The sequence below is a fragment of the Symsagittifera roscoffensis genome, chromosome 3 (assembly GCF_963678635.1).
Source record: "Symsagittifera roscoffensis chromosome 3, txSymRosc1.1, whole genome shotgun sequence".
Classification (NCBI taxonomy): Eukaryota; Metazoa; Xenacoelomorpha; order Acoela; family Convolutidae; genus Symsagittifera; species Symsagittifera roscoffensis.
This window is the reverse complement of record NC_087064.1, coordinates 2,676,523-2,698,471: the sequence shown is the minus strand read 5'-3', so window position 1 is coordinate 2,698,471 and position 21,949 is coordinate 2,676,523. Positions and strand designations below refer to the sequence as shown.

The window sequence follows — 21,949 nt, the reverse complement described above, 5'->3', positions numbered from 1 at the left end:
TTTTTTTGATCTTTACCTCAAGTTTTGCTGTTTTTCCATGGTTGTTCCTCTTTTTTTTTATTAAGAGTCGATGAGCGTAATGCAGACTCTTATATAGGTTGCGATGATTTTTTTTGTTGTTTTCAGGAAGAGTCTTAAAAATTGTTCAGGCTCAAATTTATTTTTTCGCGGTTTGATTTCTTTTCAAGTTCAGTTCATTCCTTTGTTAAAAGGAAGGCAAGCTCCACTATCGAACAGCGAAAGAGTAAAAGTCCCGAAAAACGAGATAAACCTCTAGTTTAAAAACTGGAATTTAATTATCGAATTTTCCAGCGAAAACAAAATTTTACGTACTGGTCCAGTTTTCTCAAATTGGGATATTTTTATCAAAAAAGTATCTATCATAAATTGTTCTAGAAATTCAAGAACACTTTAACGCCGTCTATTTTTTTATTTGAAATTCGAAAGTTGAATTTTTTTTCAAAAACTAAGTCCGTATTTTTTTCTGTGTACGTGCGTTCATTGAATCTTTTCCAACTGTCTGTTGGCTATGTTTTCTTAAGTAATGCTAAATTGTCTATGTTTTTAATTCCATAATTACTCTGAAATCTAATTCTGATTTCTTTCCAGGACATCGTAACATTCTACTGCGACTTCAAGAACCTTCTCTATTTGATCAGAGGTCTAACAATAGAGCGAGTGATTCAGTCTATTCGCTCCATCAACTTCGAACTCTATCGCAAAACCAGCACTCGAAATTCAATTTTAACTGCCCTTGAGAAGATGCTGGAAGTGAACCGGGAGAGTTTAGCAGATGATTCAAACAGTTTGTCACGGGTATTGCAAACTGAAGGATTTTCAAGTGAAATAGACACAACAACTATTAGTAAGTCAGATGATGTTTCTTTGTTTTTTCTGCACCGAAAACTATCGAATTAGCTTAGCAAGCAATTAAAAATGTATTAACTCATTGTCTTAAACAACTCAAGACACAACTATGAGTATGCTTTATTTTTTTTCTGCATCAAAACGATCAAAACAACTGTGAGTAACTTCATATTACTAATAGGCTTGGGTTCAGTCCGCTGCAAACCGAAAAAAAATCAGTTTTTTTGAAGATATGATTTTTTTTAGAAATGAGTTCCTTTTACTAGAAGTCGCGTCAACGTTTGAACTCTTGAACTGTAATGGTTATAAAATCTATTGTGAGCAGCGGCAAGAAACACGCACTTTTTTACCACTGTGAAACGGATTTTGGGGAACTTTTTTGGGGGGGTGATGTGGGGGATTGTTACAGGAGGGGTGTTGCCGGAGAAGGGGGATTAATGGCGATGGTGATTGGAACTATTGGGGCCAATATAGAGTCTCTCTGAAGAGCTGTATGTTCTTTCTCTCTCGGGGATCCTGGGGAATGGTCCTAGCTGGGTAGAAATCTATATCTTGTGAAACAAGCGCAATGTTTCAACTTTGACTCTAGACAAAATCAAGAATGACGCGATAGTTTGGTTCCAAAGAAGTACAACTCCTCTAATGATGCCAGTACACCTGGAAAAAGAGGAGTGTAATCAAAACGAAGATTTCGATCCGACAGGAAAGATAAAGCCAACTTCCATTGTCAAACTAGGTGAGAACGTTTTTTCCAAAAAAAAATATTTTATTAAGTTTAATCCCGAATCCATAAAAACGTTATGCAAGACTATTTTCTGGTCTCCTCTTGTCTGCATAATTAAGTAAACTAAAAATCGGCAAAAAACATGAAATCTACTATAATTTGACATTTTATTGGATATATTTATAACCATTTATGTCAAAATACTGAGCTTTTGCTTCTTTACAAAAAGAACTCAAACTATCCGCTTCTGTCTCATTTTATATTTACTTATTTTTTTTTGAAAACTTTAAATAATAAGTTTCTGTCGCAGCCAATCAAGTAGTTAAAGTTATTTATGCTCCAAGCAGTTAATTATGTTTTTGTCTCCTCAGATGAAGATGTGCAAAAAGTGTTCTCAATGAGTCACTGCGGTACCAAACTGCTGAGGACGTCAACTACTTCTAGAAAGTTCTGGATCTATGACTCAGAGAAGAGAACATGTGAAGAGGTTTTGCCGGAAGAAGAAAACGGAATCGACATGAAGATGTACAATGAGCTACTTCCAAAGTAATGAACACTGTAGATTATACAATTGTCAAGTAAACCAAACACCCCCCCCCCCCCCTCAAAAGGGATGTATTTCCCGCATCTCTTTTTGAACGCATAGAACTAAGGTTTACCGCATTTTTTCACCCGGTATCAGGGCCGATACCCATAGCAGCCAATTAACATTTGAAACAAAGAAAGTTTCAGAAAATTGAAACAAAGGCCATTTTAGATGTTACTTCTTTTGACATCCTGTCAAAATTTTTAGCATGTTAATGACGTTGAACCAACTTAGTGGAAAAAAAATCCCTTTCAAATTCATTCGTTAGAGAGGGGTATAACCGGAAAGACCTACAAATCATCTATTTGATGAAAAAGACATGGGTTTAATACATTTTTTTTATTTTTTCTACGAGTTGACTTTCGCAAAAACCTGTCGCATAATGACGTGATTTGACGCTTCATAACGAAACACGATAAGATTTTCTCAAATTAATTATGATTTTTCTTTCATACTGAAAAAAAAACGTTCGTATTCAAATCTCCTCCTTCATTTTAAGTTTCAAAAATTACTTTGATCAAAACTCATCTTGAGATCCATCGAAAATTTTTAAAATAGTAAATTCGCATTTTTTTTTAGTTTGGGTCTAATTTGGAACGGATCTAGCTGGCAAATGGTGAACGAGTGCAACTGGACTCTTGTTAAGTTCCCACAGCAAAGTGAATCAGCTGAAGCATCCAGAAGTAACTTCGAAGACTTCGCTCCAAGACTCATTCCAAGTGCACTCGGAATGGATTGCATAGCTCTCCAACATCAAATCTATGAGCTGTTCGAACCATCAACTGACCAATCACAGATCGAGGAAGGATCGAATGAAGAAATCGACGAACAAGATATCGAGGGAGTGATTAGCCAATCAGATGTCTGCTCGGTTGTGGCCAGGACAGTCGTTGAGTTATTCTCTTTCAAAGTATGTCAAACTTTTTACTTGCACAAGCAGGAAATGAAGCAAAATCGCAAAAACTTGGGCCAATAAAAATTAATCTGTGAACTTCACATGCAAGTTTTACGCAATTGATTCTTCTTTAGACTATCATCAAAACATTTTTACTCCTAACTTGAACGTTCCGTGCAATATCATTCACTCGTAAGTTGTACGCTCCGTATCGCAAACTCACGAAACTTCGTTATTACAAAAAATAAAGAATAGAACCCAGATTTTATTCTTATGAAATCACATATTCCTTATTTAAGACGAGAGAGTGGCTCTCACTTCCGCACTTAGCCGAGTGGGAATCATCCGACTCTCGACTCCTGTTCACACTTCCCTTCTTCGCCTCCTTCGACAACTTGGTGGTTGCAAGCGTGCTGTCGGGTGGCTCCGGCGGCGGAGGGAGTGTGGTACTGCAGAGCGAGGAGACCGAGTGGGTGATTCGAGACCCGGATGACCTCGAGGATGAGGAGAGTGAATTCGAAGTGAAAAATTTCGAAGAATTTGTTGCGCGTACGTAAGAATTCAAGCGTTTACTGGCCATCTTGCCGCCAAATTTAACCAATACGATTAAAAAACATAACAAAAAAGATTAACAACACCTTCAATTTTTCCAAAATTACAAAACATGAGTTAGGCAAAAAATTTTCTTAATAAATCCAAATTGGTGGCAATATCGGTGACATTGGTATAAGAGTCTTCACCACGTTCTCCGACTCTTGATAACAATTTTTACGTTAATTAGATGTTTAACACGTTTTCGTCGCTTTGAGTAAGTGAAAATTAATCTCCCAAATTAGCAGTCTTAGCTTTAATAACTATGTTCAGATTCATTAAAGGAAAAGAATGGTGCCGACAATTTAGCCCTAAATATAACATATTAGGAAAAGTGGTTTAATTTTAAGCGATTGAAAACGAAGGCGACCAAGAGGAGGAAGCAGTAGTGTTTCGCGAGGAGGCGGGCGATGACGAGTTCGCGGTGCGAGTGATAGACGAGAAGCCGCAGACGACAGCCGAGAACGAACTCAACGAGGCCGAGTTCGACTTCGGAGACGACGATCATTTCGCGAATGACGAAATAGAGCCGAGTTTGAGTCCGGGTGCGTGGAAGAAAGTGAGCGTGACCAAAAGAAGGATGCTCAAATTCAATGATCTCCTTGAGGAGTCGCAGCTTCCGATACTCTATGCTGTAGGCACTTTTACTACACTTGTTTTTTTAAAATCTTTTGAAGTTCTTTTCAAATACTCTTCTCGATATTTGTACAAATGAGTTCTTAAACATACAAAAAATTTTGGAAAAGTTTGAAAAAATTTATTGACAGGGGCTTCGTTTTAATTCCTTCTAGAATATTCTGACACTTTTCGCCCAATCGTCTCTTATTCTGGTGGACTTAGTAGAAATCCAGTACTCGCGTGTTCCTTGTGACGAAGTCTACGACACCAATTTCGAGAAGGGATTTATTCTGATGAAGAACAATGAACACTCCTCCCCTTTTGTATACAGCGTAGAAAATCAGAAACCTATTTGCTTCATACCAGGTATGCAATTTCAAAATCATTTCTAACAATTCAAATATATAATCGATCAAACAATCATAAACAGACAAGTAGAAATAATTGTAAAGTTGAGGAAACAGCTGGCGCATTAGGCTGATTTTAAAAAATTGAGTTTAAATTATGTCATATGCAAATATAATTTAGATAAAAATTAGGAAAATTAAGGCCGGATAAATTACCTAATTTAATGAACCTAGAGATTTTTCACCCGGCTGATTTCTTACTTATTTTATTGGATAACAGTCATACATTTTCAACAATTAGAGACTTTGATTTCAGAAAAACATCATTTTCTGAATTTCGTACCCAATCAAGCTTTCATTATTGGCCAGAAAGGCACCAAAATCAATTTCTACAAATGGAACATGGACGCAACAGTTTCCAATAGTGAAGAACGCCCACATTTCGCTGAACATATTCTGGAACTGAACGACGAGCTAATCAACCCACAAATCTGTCCCAAAATTCAACTTGGCAGCCTGATTTTGTTCACCGAAATGGGAATGGCCACGTATGACCTCGACAAGTTATTGGGAAAAGAAAATGGAGCTGAGATTCAGTCATTGTATGAAGTCTTTTTTGAAGCCGATTCCAAATCGGAATCGCGAGGAGCTCACAAAGAGAATCATTACGTCGCCCGAAAATGGCAAGTGTAGGATATTTTTTTTGTTCCGAGCACTATATTAATCATAACTAGTTAATGGAACAATTTTGTTCATTACAAACAGCAGTGAGATGAGAGTTAGCATGGGGGCGTTTTTGTACGCAAAACCAGTAACCACAAAGACACATTGAAGAAGGTCGGGGTAAATAACTTATAGAAGCCAGCTAAAAGTTGAAAAGTTCGAAAAAAAATATTGATGTCAAGAAAGCAGTGGTTTGAATAATTTCACCATTCAGAGGACATCAAAGCGAAGATGAACATGCCAGAAAAATTAAGCTTTCTTTAATTAGGCTGCTAATAAGTGGTTATTGAAAGTTTACTTAGCACCTCCACCTCATTTCCTAATTTTTGCTTAAAATTTTTGCGATAACTGTGAAAAGAACGGATATTTCGATGCTACTTGAACAGCAACTGGTTTTTACTTTTTACAAGGACATGTACCAAAAAAGATTTTTTTTTGCATAAAAGGCAACATATTATTGCGAACTGTTGCGCAAACGATAAAAAGGTTTATTATGTAATAAGGCAGAAAACTGGTCGCAAACTGGACACCATTCATTGTAAAGTTAGGACATTTATAACTAAAAAAAAAATCAATTTGCGGCAACGCCGTGGAACTGTGCAGCCTGGTTGTAGGCGCCTCTGACCCTGTGTTGACATTAAGCACTAAAACTCCTTAAAATTAAGCACTAAATCTCCTTGATAGCAAAATTTCCAGTATGTATCTGCTACTCAAAATTGAGCCAAGTCCACTGGTAAGTTCCCAAAATCGTATGATTGAAGGTTTGCATTTGAAACTACGAGCAGCCCTGAACCCAATGTACAAAATCTGATTAGTATTTTGAAATAAAATTTTTCAAAATTCATTTGATTCTAACTTAAGTTCCTCTGCCAATGCATAAACCACAACTCCTTGTTGTAGAATAATTTAAACATCAGCGGTGTGACTTTTTAGTAGTTGTTTTTCCATAAAATTTTTCTCAACATGTAGCACATACGAAAAAACCTGGATAAATTATTTTGAATTTTAAAATACATTCTGTAAATTGAAGTTTAGAATCAATATGAATTCTTTTTAAAAACAAGGTTAGCTGGTTGCTGTGTAAGTAGCATAGAATGTCCCGATCAAATTGATTTAGGAAAAACAAAAAAAAATCAAGTTTTGTGCCTAAACTTTCTCGCATTTTGTTCTTGACAGAGCGATTGAAAGATCAAAACTATTCAGACCAGTTTTTCTCGACAGTGAGACAACATCTTCAAAATTTACATTTCAAAATCCGAGTCACGAACAAAAGGACTTTAATCTTGTTGCAATTCAAATGTAGAATAAAACAAGAGTATAGATGCATATAAAATAAGCACAGTTGGCCAAGCGGACTAAGACAAAGTAAGCTAACGCCGATTATATGTGTGAAAAAACAGTTGACGTAGGTTCAAGTCCCCCACCTGCCCATGTATTAATATACTAAAAACGGGGGTTACATCCTATTTTAACTGTTTTTTGGTTCTAATTCGGTTCAGCCTTGATTAAGGTTGACCGCCAAAAAGAGCAATTTGTCTCAAGGACATTACCGACCGGTTCTTGTGGCTAGCTTGCGCCGATTTGTACCAAAAACGCGCAGATGCTAAAAATGTTGCATGATGTCCTGATCAATAGAAAAATACCGAAATTTATCTATTGCCTGAGTTATTTACCGATGAATATCTTTTAATAATTTACGAATTTGGATTCAATTATTTTCGTTTGGAGATAAGCGAGCATATTTTGGCGCCCCACAAGGGACTACTGTTGTTAGTTCCCTTTCGAACGTTTGGCGGACCCGAATGTATCTTTCCGTCAGTTGGCCGAAAGTGGGCGTTTGGCCGAATTGTGACCAGTTGCCCGAAAGTCCAGTCTGCCAGACATCAGAGTGTTTTATTTGGCCGATTGTTGTGTTTGGCCCATTTCAACACGCGAGGCACGACGAGTGTTTGGTTTGGCCGATTGTTTTGTTTGGCCCATTTCAACAGGCGAGACACGACGAGTGTTTTATTTGGCCGAAAGTAGTCAGAGTAGCAGTTAGCCGAATTTGCCGAAAGTCGTACGAACGCAAAAGTCGGCCGATTAGTCTAATATTGACTTGGCCAAAACTCCTCGGAAGCCAAATTTGGCCCAACTCCCAGTTGGCTGAAAGTCTTCGCAAGCGAAAGTTGGGCGATTACTCAGTTAGCCGAAAGACTACTTGGCCAAAATTTGATGTATGCATTTAGCAGGTGAGCTTGTCAGCAGACAGGCGACAGAGCAGACATGCGAAAGAGCAGACTGTTGGAAGAGGGGCCTGTTCCGGTGCCCTGATTGTGGACTTTTGAGCTGTGTTTTCTCGACACCCGAAGTTTTGGATTTTTTCCCGGTGTCGCCAATCTCCAATTAAAAACTGTAAGACGTTTCCAAAAACTTTTAAAACTCTCCATTCGTGCTTTAAATTTATATACGATGTCATATATGCTAGAAATTTTCCCGCAAGCTAGCCCTCGGTAATTTTTCTCAATACCCAAAATTTTTGGACAGTTCTGTTGAACTGAAGTATCTTAAAGTCGGTACATAGACAAACTGACTTGACATTTTTTCTCGATACCAAAAATTTTTGGATATATGTGAACGGAAAATTATTCAGTGAAATCGGAACATAGACAAGAGGTACTGGACTAGTTTTTTGGATTGGTTTATGACTCGAACCTGCTGACCAAAATTTACTGAAAAATTTTGTGAAAAAAGTAAAAAAATTAACAAAAAATCCTCAAAACGTCTCCAGAATTCTGCGAAACTGTGCTGTAAGATGAAACCAACCTTATGTTAAGTGGTCTGGTAGCGAAATATCAGGCAAATTAAGTTGAGTTTTTTCATCCTCAGGTTTCTTCCGCGTGTGTTGTTGGAACTTAACCAATTTGCCTGATCCCCCACCCACCATTGGTGAAACTGAAAGCCAGTTCGCTTCCAGTAAAACAAAGGCGTTTCAGCCCGTCCGATTATTGACTTCGTTGCGTGACAGTAAAGTTAAGTGGTCAGGTACGATGATATTAAGTGAGTTAAGTTGAATTCTTTCATCCTCAGGTTTACTCCGTGTGTGTTGTTGGAGTTCAACCGACCTACTTAATTTTCCAACCCCATTGGTACTTAAGCGTAACAAAGCCGTCGCATAGGTCCCCTAAGTGTATGGTATTCATTCTAGGAGCTAGTTCTTTGGATCACGCGCTCCGAAAACTTCCCGCTCCGTCCCAGAAGCGCGTCAAAGATACTTGCTTTACGAAGCCAGGTTTAAGTTTGAATTTTAACGCTAGGGACTCTCAGAAAACAATACAGTACTACCTTCATCACTACTTGTCGCACCGTAACGATCTTGTAATTTGGCACGACGCCATTAATAACTCGATAAGTAGGCACCGCAGCAACAATAACCGCAAGCTGAGTCGTGAGCAACTTGTCAATTTGTTATTAAGGTATAGGACAAACATTGTGCGATCGTATACTGTAGACGGAACGGAACCGAGGATATAGAGGAAATTTTAGGTTCAACAGGTATTCTCGTTCTGAACGTCGTTAAAGACTTTATCTCTAAGCGTAAGGCTACAAGTACTTATTTGCTGGCGATGGCTTCTCATCTTCTGGAGTAAACCCAACGCCGGTTTTCTTTTCGGCACCTAATTGCCATGCAGCGCCAGTCCAGACGCAACATAATCTTCCCTTTGTTCCGCATACTGTGTCACCTAATATCAACGATTACTACACAAACTTATGGCGATTGGCAGCTACAACTCCAATCGTCACGCCTGCTCAGTGTTGTAATGCTGGAAACATTTTTTCTAATGTGACAACTATTGTCCCATCGTGTAACACCGCCGCTCCGTATACTAGTGGTGAGACTGTGTATTTTAATAATCCCCCAGTTCATCCACAACGTGTTCCGCATTTTGTCAATCATACTAATACTGGTTATCAGCCAGTCAACGAAGACTACGCACCGTCTTCTGCTTATCCGAACCAAGGTTGTTCATCGGATCGACCTCTCTCCGCTCGTGAATTGGCAGAATTATTGATGCATAGCCGCAAAGATCATCTTCCTGAATGGAAGTTAGCCCAGTTTGACGGCAACCCGTTAAACTGGCACGAATGGTTTGGTCAGTTTAAGTCCACCGTTGATTCCGCTGTTCTCACCGATGATACGAAACTGACATACTTAAAAACGCTCGTCACAGGCAAAGCAAAAACCGCAATTGCGGAGTTTAGTTATAGTGGCGTTATGTACAAGGATGCACTGGCCACCTTGCAACGGAAGTTTGGGCAACCACATGCCATTGTTGGTGCGCATCTTGATAAGCTGAATACTTTTCCTCCACTTAAGATGCACAATTCGGAAAATGTCATTAGTTTCTCCTCTGCCATATCTGGCCTCGTAGCAGTTTTCAAATCATTGTCTTTCAACGATGATCTAAAGAGTGTTAACCTGTTAAACCAAGCTGTTAGTAAACTTCCGCCTAACCTCAAGGAGGCTTGGTCAATGCATACTGTTAGACATAAGTGGCATCGACCAATACTCTTAGACTTTAACAACTGGTTGAAAGAAAAGGCCGAGGGGCATGAAAGATTACGTTTACTCAACTCTAAGGCAAAAACGAGGAGCCGGTTAAACCAAAAACAACCAAAACTTTGGCAGCCAATAGCCAGGTAACTAGTAAGGCTCAGGATAAGTCTAAGTTTCCGCCGTGCGTTTTGTGTAAGGGTAGTCATGCATTGTGGAATTGTGCTGTTTTTAAGGAAAAGAATCTTACTCAGCGAGCAAAACACGTAGCTGAACAGAAACTTTGCTTCGCTTGCCTCAATGGCAATCATAGTTTCCGGCAATGTTCTAGAGCAAAAAAGTGCCCGAAGCCAGAGTGTGATAGCACACATAATGTCTTGCTCCATGGGGCCGAAAGAATATTTCCTCGGAAGGAAAATTCAAATGTCTCGAATAAGGCTGGAACAAACAAATCCAAGGAGAATACAAACACTTCCACCCATGCCGCTGTTAGTGATGTACATGACATTGAATCTTCTAAAGGGTTGTTGCCAATTGCAACACTTGGTGTATCCTCGGATGTAACCAGTCTCCTGACGTTGGTTCTTTGTGATAGTGCATCGAATCACTCCTGGGTGTCTTCGTCACTCGTAAACCGTCTCGGCTTAGTAGGGGAGCTCGTTAACTTGTCAATTAGTGGTTTCAATTCGACCACCGTTGTTGAGACTCAGAGGGTCAAGTATACAGTTTCCTCCGAGCCGAATAATGGTGATTTCGTATTTTCTCTCTGTGCATATGTTAAGGACAATATTCGGATTGGTTCCGAATTAATCAATATTGCTGATTTGCAGAACAAATATCCACAATTAGCACCTATTAAGCCCATTCAATATACTTATGAGGACGTTGAAGTTATTATCGGACAAGATTACTACCACGCCGTTAGACCCATTGAGTTCATCTTGGGAGATGATAAAAACTCACCGTGTTCCGTTCGCCTACCGATAGGTTGGGTCTTAAGTGGTCCGTTGCCGCCGTCCGGTAATTCTACTTCTTCGTGTTTCAAGTGTGTTGTTGAAGATTCTTCTCTGACCGACCAGATAAAATCCTGGTAAGAGTTGGAATCGTATGGTGCTTTCAAACAAGTCGAAGCCCGTTCCGCCGCGGATAAACATGCTTTATCCATCCTCAATTCTGAAACCGTTCACAATGGCGAAAGATACATTGTGCCTATGCTTTGGATTGATAGTAATGTCAGTCTACCAAACAATTATTACTCATCACTCGCCCAATTTAAATCATTGGAGAGAAGGTTAAGTAAAGACCCTGAGCTGCGCGAAAGATACGCAGAAACAATTAGAGAGGACATTAGGAAAGGCTATGTCGTTACCGTCGAACCGCATGATCCACGTAAGCGTTCCGATCGCGAGTGGTATCTTCCGCACCATCCCGTCGTAAATCCGAATAAGCCGGGTAAGGTGCGCCGAGTCCTTAATGGGGCTTCTAAGTTTCACGGCACATCCTTAAATAAGTCCTTATTGGTGGGTCCTGACCTACTCCAAAATTTAATTTTTGTGCTTTTGCGATTCCGTCAACATAAGTACGCCGTCTCCGCGGATATAGAGGGTATGTTCCTCCAGGTAGGAGTCCTTGCCCGCGATCAAATTTCGCTCCGTTTTTTGTGGCGCGAGGATACCACTTCCGATGTGGTAGTTCATCAGTACACTCGCCATATATTCGGCGCACGGGATTCGCCTACGTGCGCCAATTTCGCGTTGCGAAAAACAGCAACTGATAATATGTCCACATACCCTGAGGCCGCCTCAGTCGTAAATGAAAAATTTTACATGGACGATTACTTGGATTCATTCGAGAACGTTACCCAAGCAATTAAAACTAGTCGCGATTTGGTTTCCTTACTAAAATTGGGAGGATTTAATTTGACTAAATTTGTCAGTAAAGCTGATGAAATCACTTCAGCAATGAACCCCGAGGAATCCGAATCCTCATCTTCACCCATCAAGGAAATATGTAACGGTGCCGAACAATCATCACACGTCTTAGGTCTTAAGTGGGACCATGTGAAAGACACATTGGTTGTTAGCAGAGGCGTGGATCGTCCTCTCGATAAAGCAATAACTCAACGAACCGTCTTGAGTTTCGTCTCTTCTGTGTTTGACCCTGTTGGGTTAGTAGCTCCATACACAGTTAGGGCCCGTCTTTTACTGAAAGATATTTGGAAAATCAGTGGTCAAAGTTGGGACGACGAATTGCCAGAAGACATAAGAGATAAGTTTCTCGAGTGGCACTCCGGTCTCCCTCTCTTAGGGCAATTGACTATTCCCCGTTGTTACTTCACAGAGCCTGTTGATCAAATTGAGCTCCACATGTTCGGTGATAGCTCGCAGGACGTTTTCTGTGCTGTTGGATTTTTGCGTGCGCGACTCGCGAGCTCGCATAAAACTCAAATATCCTTCATCTTTGGTAAAGCTCGCGTTGCGCCCATGAAAGCGCTATCTATACCGAAGCTAGAGCTTCAAGCTGCTCTGCTCGCCACACGACTAAAAGATGATATACTGACCGCCCTTACCGTCTCTATTAATCATGTCTTTATGTGGACAGATAGTACAACAGTTTTGCAGTGGCTAAACTCTACTGAAAAATTACCTGTTTTCGTCGCCAATCGTGTCGGCGAAATCCTCGAGTCGACCACTATTGATGAGTGGCACCATGTTCTGAGCGGCGATAATCCAGCTGATACCGGTACGCGGGGGATTTCTTCGGAAGCCCTCAAGGATAGCAGCTGGGTTATTGGTCCGAGCATTCTCAGGACTACTGATTGGCCGTTTATACCCGACGAACGTGTAATCAATAAAATTCGTTTGAAGGGTCCTTCTTGTGATGTTGATAATTGCTTGGAGACATCATTTTCCTTCGTCACCGATGTCACATCAATCAAACATCCCGAACACGGGTTCAATTGGGAAAGGTTCAGTTCCTTTACAAGATATAAACGAGTAGTCGCTTTTATGTTGAGGATGTTGCCTTCACATAAGCATTTTCGTGGTAAGTACTTACGAATCACCGACCCCACTGAACTTGATATTGCAGAAAGCAAACTGATTCATCTTGCTCAGATGGAATCCTTTCCCGTTGAGTTAAAAACACTCACCGCTGGCAAACCTATTAAGAATAGTAGTAAAATTGCCACATACTCGCCATTTATCGGTCCCGCTGGAATCATTCGTTCCACCGGATGGATTGTGCGCTTAGTGAATACCGAGTTTGATACTAAGCACCCAATAATATTCAACGTCCGACATACCTTAGTTCGTTTGTTGGCCCGCAGCCTCCACCATAAGCATTTTCATCAAGGTTACATGCGCTCCGTTTTAAATATGAAATATGCAATACTTGGGTTGCGTCGACTGCTTCGGTTTATCGAAAATCAATGTGTGACATGCCGTAAACGCAAAGCGAGCACCATCCAGCCAATTATGTCCGATTTACCGGTCGAACGTCTCGGATACAAGCAACCACCCTTCAATCATACGGGTGTGGATTACTTTGGACCGCTTTACGTTCCGGTTCGCAGAAGCACGGAAAAAAGATGGGGATTTCTTTTTACTTGCCTCACCACCAGGGCTGTACACATTGAGAATGTACCGTCTCTGGACACCAGTTCGTGTGTCATGGGCATTGAACGGTTCGTTGCGCGCCGTGGTACGCCAAGCACAATCTGGTCGGATAATGGCACGAACTTCGTTGGTGCGGAAAAGGAATTACTTGCCTGCATCAAGAGCTGGAATGGCATGGCTCCGACCATTTTTGCACACAAAGGTGTTACTTGGAAATTTAACCCGCCAGGCGCACCCCATCATGGCGGCTCCTGGGAACGCCTCGTCCGAAGCGTGAAGCGCGTGCTGTACGATATCCTAGGCAGTAGGCGAGTCACTGAAGAGGTGTTAGGAACAACACTCTGCTTAGTTGAACAGGCTTTGAATTCGAGGCCAATCACTCCCGTTAGTACCGATTCACGTGAGTTAGAGGCGTTAACCCCAAACCATTTTTTGCTTGGACAACATGCCACAAGCTTTCCTTCGCTTTTACCCGGGGAGCACTTCGATCACAAGAAAAGGTACGTGCGAGCGCAGTCATATGCTAACGCGATTTGGTCTCGTTGGCTTCGAGAATATGTTCCCTCGCTGAATAAGCGTGTCAAGTGGCACACTCATTCTGACTTCACTCTTAAAACAGGCGATCTCGTGTGGGTGATTGAGCCCGATAGTCCGCGTGGGTACTACCCTCTCGCCCGAATCGTCAAGCTAAACTACGGACAGGACGGTTGCGCCCGATCCACCCTTGTCAGGACCGCAACCCGTGAAGTCACGCGGCCGACCGTTAAGCTCGCTCCGGTTCTTCCTTCTTCAGGGGGGGAGGATGTTGCAATGCAAATGTAGAATAAAACAAGAGTATAGATGCATATAAAATAAGCACAGTTGGCCAAGCGGACTAAGACAAAGTAAGCTAACGCCGATTATATGTGTGAAATAACAGTTGACGTAGGTTCGAGTCCCCCACCTGCCCATGTATTAATATACTAAAAACGGGGGTTACATCCTATTTTAACTGTTTTTTGGTTCTAATTCGGTTCAGCCTTGATTAAGGTTGACCGCCAAAAAGAGCAATTTGTCTCAAGGACATTACCGACCGGTTCTTGTGGCTAGCTTGCGCCGATTTGTACCAAAAACGCGCAGATGCTAAAAATGTTGTATGATGTCCTGATCATTAGAAAAATACCGAAATTTATCTATTGCCTGAGTTATTTACCGATAAATATCTCTTATTAATTTACGAATTTGGATTCAATTATTTTCGTTTGGAGATTAGCGAGCATAAATCTGATCCCACTTTATCCCCTACAAGCTCTCCTTGAGGTAGTCAAAATTGGCTGGCAAAATTCTTCAATAAAAATTTCATCGTCGCAGAAGATTTGGCTTGATCGGTTTCTCTAAGAATTGAATTTACTATAACCAGACTAAGATTTTCTTCGCGTACACAAGCAAGTTAGAAACGAAAAACCAAAAATGGTTCAGTCAAATGAAAACACTGAAAACTTTTCGTTTGCATTCATTCAGTCACTTTTTTTTGTTAATTTTTCTAGACTATAGTGAACTCTAGCATAAAAACGTGTATCGAGTATCTGCTGTTTTAGCTGTGGTAACTTTATAATAACAGCCCAGAGAGACCGAATTCTGATTCACCAGTACCTGAAGGACACATCAACATGTGCAGAAAGGCAATCCATCTCAATCGCAGGAAATGAATTTTGCTGCGACATTCTCCGGCTGACGCTCAGTGACGACGGAAAGATGCTTTCAAAAATATATTTTGCCACTGCCACGAATGATGAGATTTTATTGAACACTTTTGACTGCTCCACAGGTGATTTTTTTCCATTAAATTTCAATTAAACAAATTAAAAAGTCAAAACGTTAGTATTTTCATGTCACAACTTTCACATTAAGTTTGAGTTTTAATTGAGCATAAGCATGTATAACGCTAGCAATTTTGGCTAGTGTAATGATAGAGAATTTTTTTTTACCGTCTAGAGAAACAGACAATTTTAAACTAGGCTCTTCAGAGAAAAACTAAGAAATTCTTCAAATTTTTTTCAATTGTTAATATAAAACCCATTGTATATCTTTTATTCTATTGTAGATCTAAAATTTACCCGACTTTTCTAAGGCCAAATTCGCTCAAAGTTTCCAATGCCCATCCCCTCTTGGAAATAGTCTCTCGAACAACCAAAACAAATAAACTCAACATGATTCAGTCTGTTTTGTTCAGACAACCGAACTTAAGTAAATATTACTATAATTCTTACACATGTTTCTTACTAATGTTTTAAAACATGTTTTTCTACTCAAATGTTTTAAGAGCATTTTTTACTCAAATTAGTTAAAACATGTTTTAAAGCATTCCAGCATTGCTTGACCTTCGCCTGTGTTTTGATCAAAACAATCGCTTCTAGATTAAAAAATCGCAATTTTTCAGGTTCGACTGAGACATATGAGCACATTGCACAGAAGGGTTCGGATTTCAGATTTTGGACCAAAGAGCATCTGACTTTACTGGCTAATAGGGACACTGCTCTCCTCATGGATACCAACTCAGGTTAAAATAATCAATTATATCATCATGGATAAATGAAAGAGTGTTCCATAGAAGTCCAATTCCAGCCTTAAGTTGGTGAAGTTAAGTTAACAGAATCACCATCATACGAACCTCATGCATTAAAAAAAAATTCCGTGCCTGGGTAATGTTGCCTTAAGGAAAGAGAAAGGGTTATGGCCATGGTCAGCCTCGAACCTCCGACCTTTCGATTGAGAAGCTGAAGCAACACATTAAAATAATGATTCTGAAATTTGAAAAATGCTGAAAAAAATTTTGCACATTGTACAACGAGCTTTCAATAATAATGTTTCAACTTTTGTTTCTGAGCAGGCAGAATTTTGGAGTCGTTCAAGAGTCGATTGCTTCTGGATTTCTCAGTTGCAAAACTTGGTGGATCGATAGAACCTGTTTTTCTGTTTGAAGATCGCATTGCAATCGGAGGATACGAAAAAACGCTTTCGTCTGGACATGTCAAACCGTCAAGTATGTATTTGTAAAAAAATATCAACAAAAGCTTTTTCGCGCATGATTAAATCATTTCTAAAGAATAAAGGAGTGATAGAATAATCTTAGCACTGCATCATTTTAGCGGTGTGATATGTTCTTTTTATCATTTTGATAATATTTTTTTTTCATAAGTTTGCAATCATAATGTTCCTTATATCCTTTTTCACGTTGAAGTAACTCGTAGTTTTTTATCACTAACTTATTTAAGAAGGAAAGAGATCATCACTTGTTTTTTTTTTTGGTGTGGGGTTGATTATTCTTTGGATTAAAAATTCGATATATTTTGTTTTCGGAATCTTTCTGCACAGTTTTTACAATGTTTTTTTTTCAGAGATTTTATCGTCTTCGTTGTCATCGGCCAGCAACGTAGTAGTTACAGTCCAGTTAGAAGACCAGAAGAAAATCTCAGTTTTTCTTGTCAGCAGAATGGCAACAGAGATTGCCGAGTACACTTTGACCTTCAAAGGGTCAGTTCTGGCTGTGTCAAATGTCACTTCAACTAAAATCCTGATAGGTAAGACAATCGATGTATAAAAACCTGTTTTAGAGCACATTTTCTCACTGTTGCTGTCTCGAAAAATGCGACCAGCTGTAGGAATGAACCTAAAAAAAAATGCGACATTTTATTGGGACTTACAAATTAGGGGAATGAAGTAGGAGCAGATATAAAATTAATTGCGTATACTGGATCTATACATTTGTATAAAAGTTTTTTGGTACCCAGAAATTCAACTGTACTCTATGCTGTTTTCTCATGAAGACACCATTCAATAGGCAGCTAAATGGCCTTTTTGGTGTTCTTCGAAGATGGGATTTTTAATTCTGAGTTCTGTAATTAATAATCGAGTCTGTTCTCTTCTTGAAAACGAATTAATTTTTTATTATGATTTAAAGCTAACTTTTGGAACAAGTGATGAGGGCAAATAGCTGATGGCGAAACCTCAAGTTTAAAATAATCGTTTCCAGAGTCTGTTGTGGCAGCTTGAAGCGGCCCGCATAATTGTTCATACTCATCATTCGCTGTTTCCACTTTCTGTTTTTTCACTGCCTAAGGCTGCCTCCGAAAGCCGTTTCTAATTAAGTAAAGCTAAGAGATCTTAAGCGAATTTCTGTGCTAAAATTCAAATCAAAAACCCGTTTAAAAACAAAGCCCAACGCATCTTCTATGCTCTCGTATAGCTAACTTCAGCACTTCAACTTTAAACGCCAAAAACTTTCATGCCATTTTCCCCGGATTATCAGAATTAACGGAACTAAAAAAAATTATCATACTTTTAATACTATGTACATAGTAAATGACAGGTGACAATACAAACAAAATCAAACTATCTTCTTACAGATGATACTGTAAAACGGGGAAAAACAAGGATAGCCGGGATTTCCCTAGCCAAATAAGTAGTATTGTAATCCGCCGTGTGTCCTTAGGGGGGGGGGGTCTTTTCGACGGTAGGGGTCTTTGGGGTCCTACCAAAAGTAGGGTCCAAAAGGACCCATCTTTTTTAAAGACCCCAAGGTACCCTGCCCGAAATAAAAAGACCCCTCTCTTAGGACACCCGACAGACAAAATACTTTGGTATTTATTTTCGCGCGGTGGTTAAATTTAATCCCTTCCAAACTTTCCCACTGTTCAACTAAATAAGTTTGAGACCCCATTAAAAAACTGACCTGCTTGAGAAGGAGGAAGGACGTGACAAATAATAAGAGGGTATGAAGGTAAAGAGGACTTGATAAATAATAGATAAAGTAACATATAAAAAAAAATAAAAAAAAATAAAAACGGAATGTTGACAAGAGTACGGATAGGAGAGCAGAGGAAGGGTTTACGGCCACATCCGCACGTCGTCTTCGGGATCCGACCAAGGGACATGAAGAATACTGACTAGACGCTCCATTTGAAATTTGAAGCGCCACTCAGTACTCTCGAATCCCGCACCCAGAGACTCGCACAGCCAGAAATTTTCCATGCTCCCCACATCAACACACACATATTCAAATATGCCCTCCTTTTTCTCAAATGCAACTTCAATGTAATGCAGCATAAAATTCGCTGCAGTGGTGGCCGGGGTAAACTCTACGGTCACACCAAAGATATTTTTGCCTTCGTGAGTTCCAGGTCCCACATAAGGCAAATCAATGGGTGACTCGTGGAGACCACCAAGGGGAATATCCATCTAAACACATGAAAATAGGTTGAAATCATTAGTTAGAAATAGGAGTGAGTAAGTGGTATCTAGAAGGTTACTTTCATTTCCACTGGCTTGAAATTCAGCAGGTCGGAGAAATGCTGGAAAAAAAAAGAAATTGGAAAAACGTAGAGTTACTTCAAAAGACTTGGAAATTATTCATGAAATTTTTATTACTTTGAAAAAAAAACCTATCCGGAAAACACCAACCGTCGAAATTATTTCTTAGCTGCATGTTCACTGTTCTTCTTCTCAACTACTAATGATATAAATTACGATGTTGCTATCAAGTTGAGACCCTATGGGGGTCTGATCGGTATAGACAATTCTTCTTTGGATAAATATTTAAATGATTCGAAAATTTTACGAATGCATGCTATTTTACACGATGCCGCCGGTTTTGTCCGCGAAGTTAATAACACTGGTCCCACATACTGCTATGTTTTACCATGGAAATGCAACAGTAGTTTGATTGGTCACTTGAGTGGAATTACGTTTTGTTTGTATATCAAACTGAAAAAACCGAAACTCTACCATTTATTAGAATGCCGAAAGAAAAATTAGTTGTGTTGGATTTTGAGGGATTTCGACACCAGAAAAACACATTTATAGTAAAAGAATTAGCTATAACAACTTCCGACAACAGTGATCACCTAATTTTTCTACCTCCAGTTAATTTCAATTCCCTTCCAAAATCTGAACAAAAAGCCTACAACTGGCTGACAAATTATTTGCACGGACTTCATTGGGATAGCGGTGATTATTTATACCTGAATTTGAACCAAATCATTCAAAGTTTTGTCTTAAGAAACCCCAATGCTGTATTCTACGCCAAAGGAAAAGAAAACGCTGATTTTTTATCCAAATACTTAGACCGCAAAGTTGTGAATCTTGACGATTTGGGCTGTCCACGAGTCGAACAATTATATTTCAAGAATTTTGTGAATTGTAACAAACACCTACCGCACCATAACTCTAAAAATCATTGTGCATTAAAAAAGTCGAAAGCGTTCTTTGATTGGTTGAAAAATGAGTGTCAACAACGAGCGTCAGGGGAAAGTGGAGACATACATATCTCCAAATTCAGTTCTTTGTGCTTGGATGACACCAGAAAGTAACATAAAGATTTCATTGACCAGGATTGAACGCATTGATTGTAGAGGCCAAGTAGTTCAACGAAAAGAACAAGTTACACTTTCTGAAGAAGAGTTGTGCACTTTGAGGAGGTTCTTCCCCGTGATTGACCAATTCATCTACTTTCAACGATTCAAATACATCAGTAATGTTACCCAGCAAGCGCGGTCTTTGTCTTCCCAAGCTAGTCCTAGTGCCCAAACATCAACCAGGAGTTCAAATGGATCTAACCAGCAGTGAACTACCCAATGAGATTCAAAAAATAATAAGAGAAGATTCTGTGAAGAAAATTGTGTATCATGCCAAAACTGATCATGTCCCAGCCAATAATGTTTTGGAAATGCACTATGATTTTGATGATGATAATAAACCGAGTGTCTATACAGGTTATACACGATATGAAATTTATTACTGTTCAGATGCTTAATTAATTTTTTTATATATGATATATATTTTTAATTCTGCAAGTTCGAGAGTGAGAGAAAGCGGTAGGGAAATTGAAATGAATGACACAGTAGTTGACGAGACTGATGGAACTATAGTTATCGATTTTGTGTATGACGAAAATCATATGGAGAAAAAATCATGGAAATTTTGCAATAACGTGACTGTACCACGGTCTGAAGTAGTTTTCATGTCACAAATGGTGTTAATTCTGATTTTATTGGCTTTTTGTATCTTTAAACTTTCATTAACGCAGTTAACTTGTGAAGAAACCTGTTTGGTTCTCAATTTTATCGGGTTTAGTTGGTTATGTATTACCAAATCCAAGAAAATGAATAAAGTTATTGATACATCTACGAGACTTTTTTTAGCCATCGTGGGCCCCTCGGGTTCTGGAAAAACAGAGCTGATATTCAAATTGTTGAAAGGAAAAACATTTTATCCCAAATTTCAAAGAGCCCTATACTTTTACAAAGAGATGCAGCCTCTTTATAGTGAAAAATCCAATACCCACAGCATTGATCTAACTTTCATAAAATTCAATGGCTTTGACAGTTTGCGAAACCTTGAAAACATTCTTCTAGTTTTTGATGATTCATGCGAAGAAATCTATAACGATAAAGACTTTGTCAAACTTGCAACAGCAGGAAGACACCGAGGACTAGATGTAATATATGTTAAACATAATTTGTTCCAACAAAGCAGATGGTCTCGAACAATTGATTTAAACGAATCACACATCATTCTGTTCAAATCACCTCGTGATATTCAGCAACTTGATCATCTTGGAAGACAATTGAACAACACTAAATTTTTGAGACACTGTTATCAGCTCGCTACAAAAGACACATACGGTCATCTTTTAATCGACTTGGATCCGCGTACATCCGATTGTTTGAGATATTGTTCAAACATTACACCACCTGGTCCGTCTATTTTTTACTTACCAATAAATCAGGCAGAGGTTACACCTCTCACAAATGAACGCGAAAAAATTATCTATTCTGCAGCACATGGTACAATTGAATCCCAGCCAGCTCCGAAGCTTCATTAGAAAAACAACAAATCCTCAAGTTATTTCAGTTATATGTGAATGTTTGCTCAATGTAGTCAATGGCAATGTATCTGTTAATATTCCAAACATTGAAAATTTCGAAGTGGAATACAAACTTTTAATCAGCCGAAAAACAAAACTTGAACAAAAACGAGCAATTATTCTAACGAAACAAGGTTTCAACTTGATCAGACTGATACTTTACTTCTGCTACAGATACTTACCATCAGCATAAAACATGGCAGCAGAAGAGTTTGTTTTAATTCCAAAACATACATATGTCCGTGAGCAACCGCATGCATCACAAGTGCTATTTAACAGTTCAATTAAACACAAAAAGCCCCAGTTATCTTACTTGAACCGCATGAGACCTCTAATACCCACAAAGCAAAACTCAGTATCGACTGAAACTCTTCCACTACCCCTTCCACCAACACCTCCCTCAACGCCTATTGTTGACCCTGGAGAACAATCAACAGGACTTCTTACAGAAGATGAGACTAATCAATATCAGGAAGTTGGGGAGGAAGAGGAGAAGCGGATTGTGGATGACAAGGAGCGAAAGGATAATAAAATAAACTATGAA

At 39.3% G+C, this 21,949-nt stretch overlaps 1 protein-coding gene across 1 annotated transcript in view; it reads left to right on the top strand.

The window, feature by feature from the left end:
* The window catches only part of LOC134841129 (uncharacterized), a 70,371-nt gene that overhangs the window by 28,566 nt on the left and 19,856 nt on the right, over positions 1 to 21,949 (top strand). Inside the window, exons 15-26 of the mRNA XM_063856918.1 lie at positions 610 to 865; positions 1,457 to 1,603; positions 1,963 to 2,137; positions 2,757 to 3,087; positions 3,372 to 3,621; positions 4,014 to 4,297; positions 4,455 to 4,647; positions 4,945 to 5,311; positions 15,080 to 15,309; positions 15,922 to 16,041; positions 16,372 to 16,524; positions 16,880 to 17,062. Coding sequence (XP_063712988.1) covers positions 610 to 865; positions 1,457 to 1,603; positions 1,963 to 2,137; positions 2,757 to 3,087; positions 3,372 to 3,621; positions 4,014 to 4,297; positions 4,455 to 4,647; positions 4,945 to 5,311; positions 15,080 to 15,309; positions 15,922 to 16,041; positions 16,372 to 16,524; positions 16,880 to 17,062 — 2,689 coding nt within the window. The remainder of the gene's footprint in view (positions 1 to 609; positions 866 to 1,456; positions 1,604 to 1,962; positions 2,138 to 2,756; positions 3,088 to 3,371; positions 3,622 to 4,013; positions 4,298 to 4,454; positions 4,648 to 4,944; positions 5,312 to 15,079; positions 15,310 to 15,921; positions 16,042 to 16,371; positions 16,525 to 16,879; positions 17,063 to 21,949) is intronic.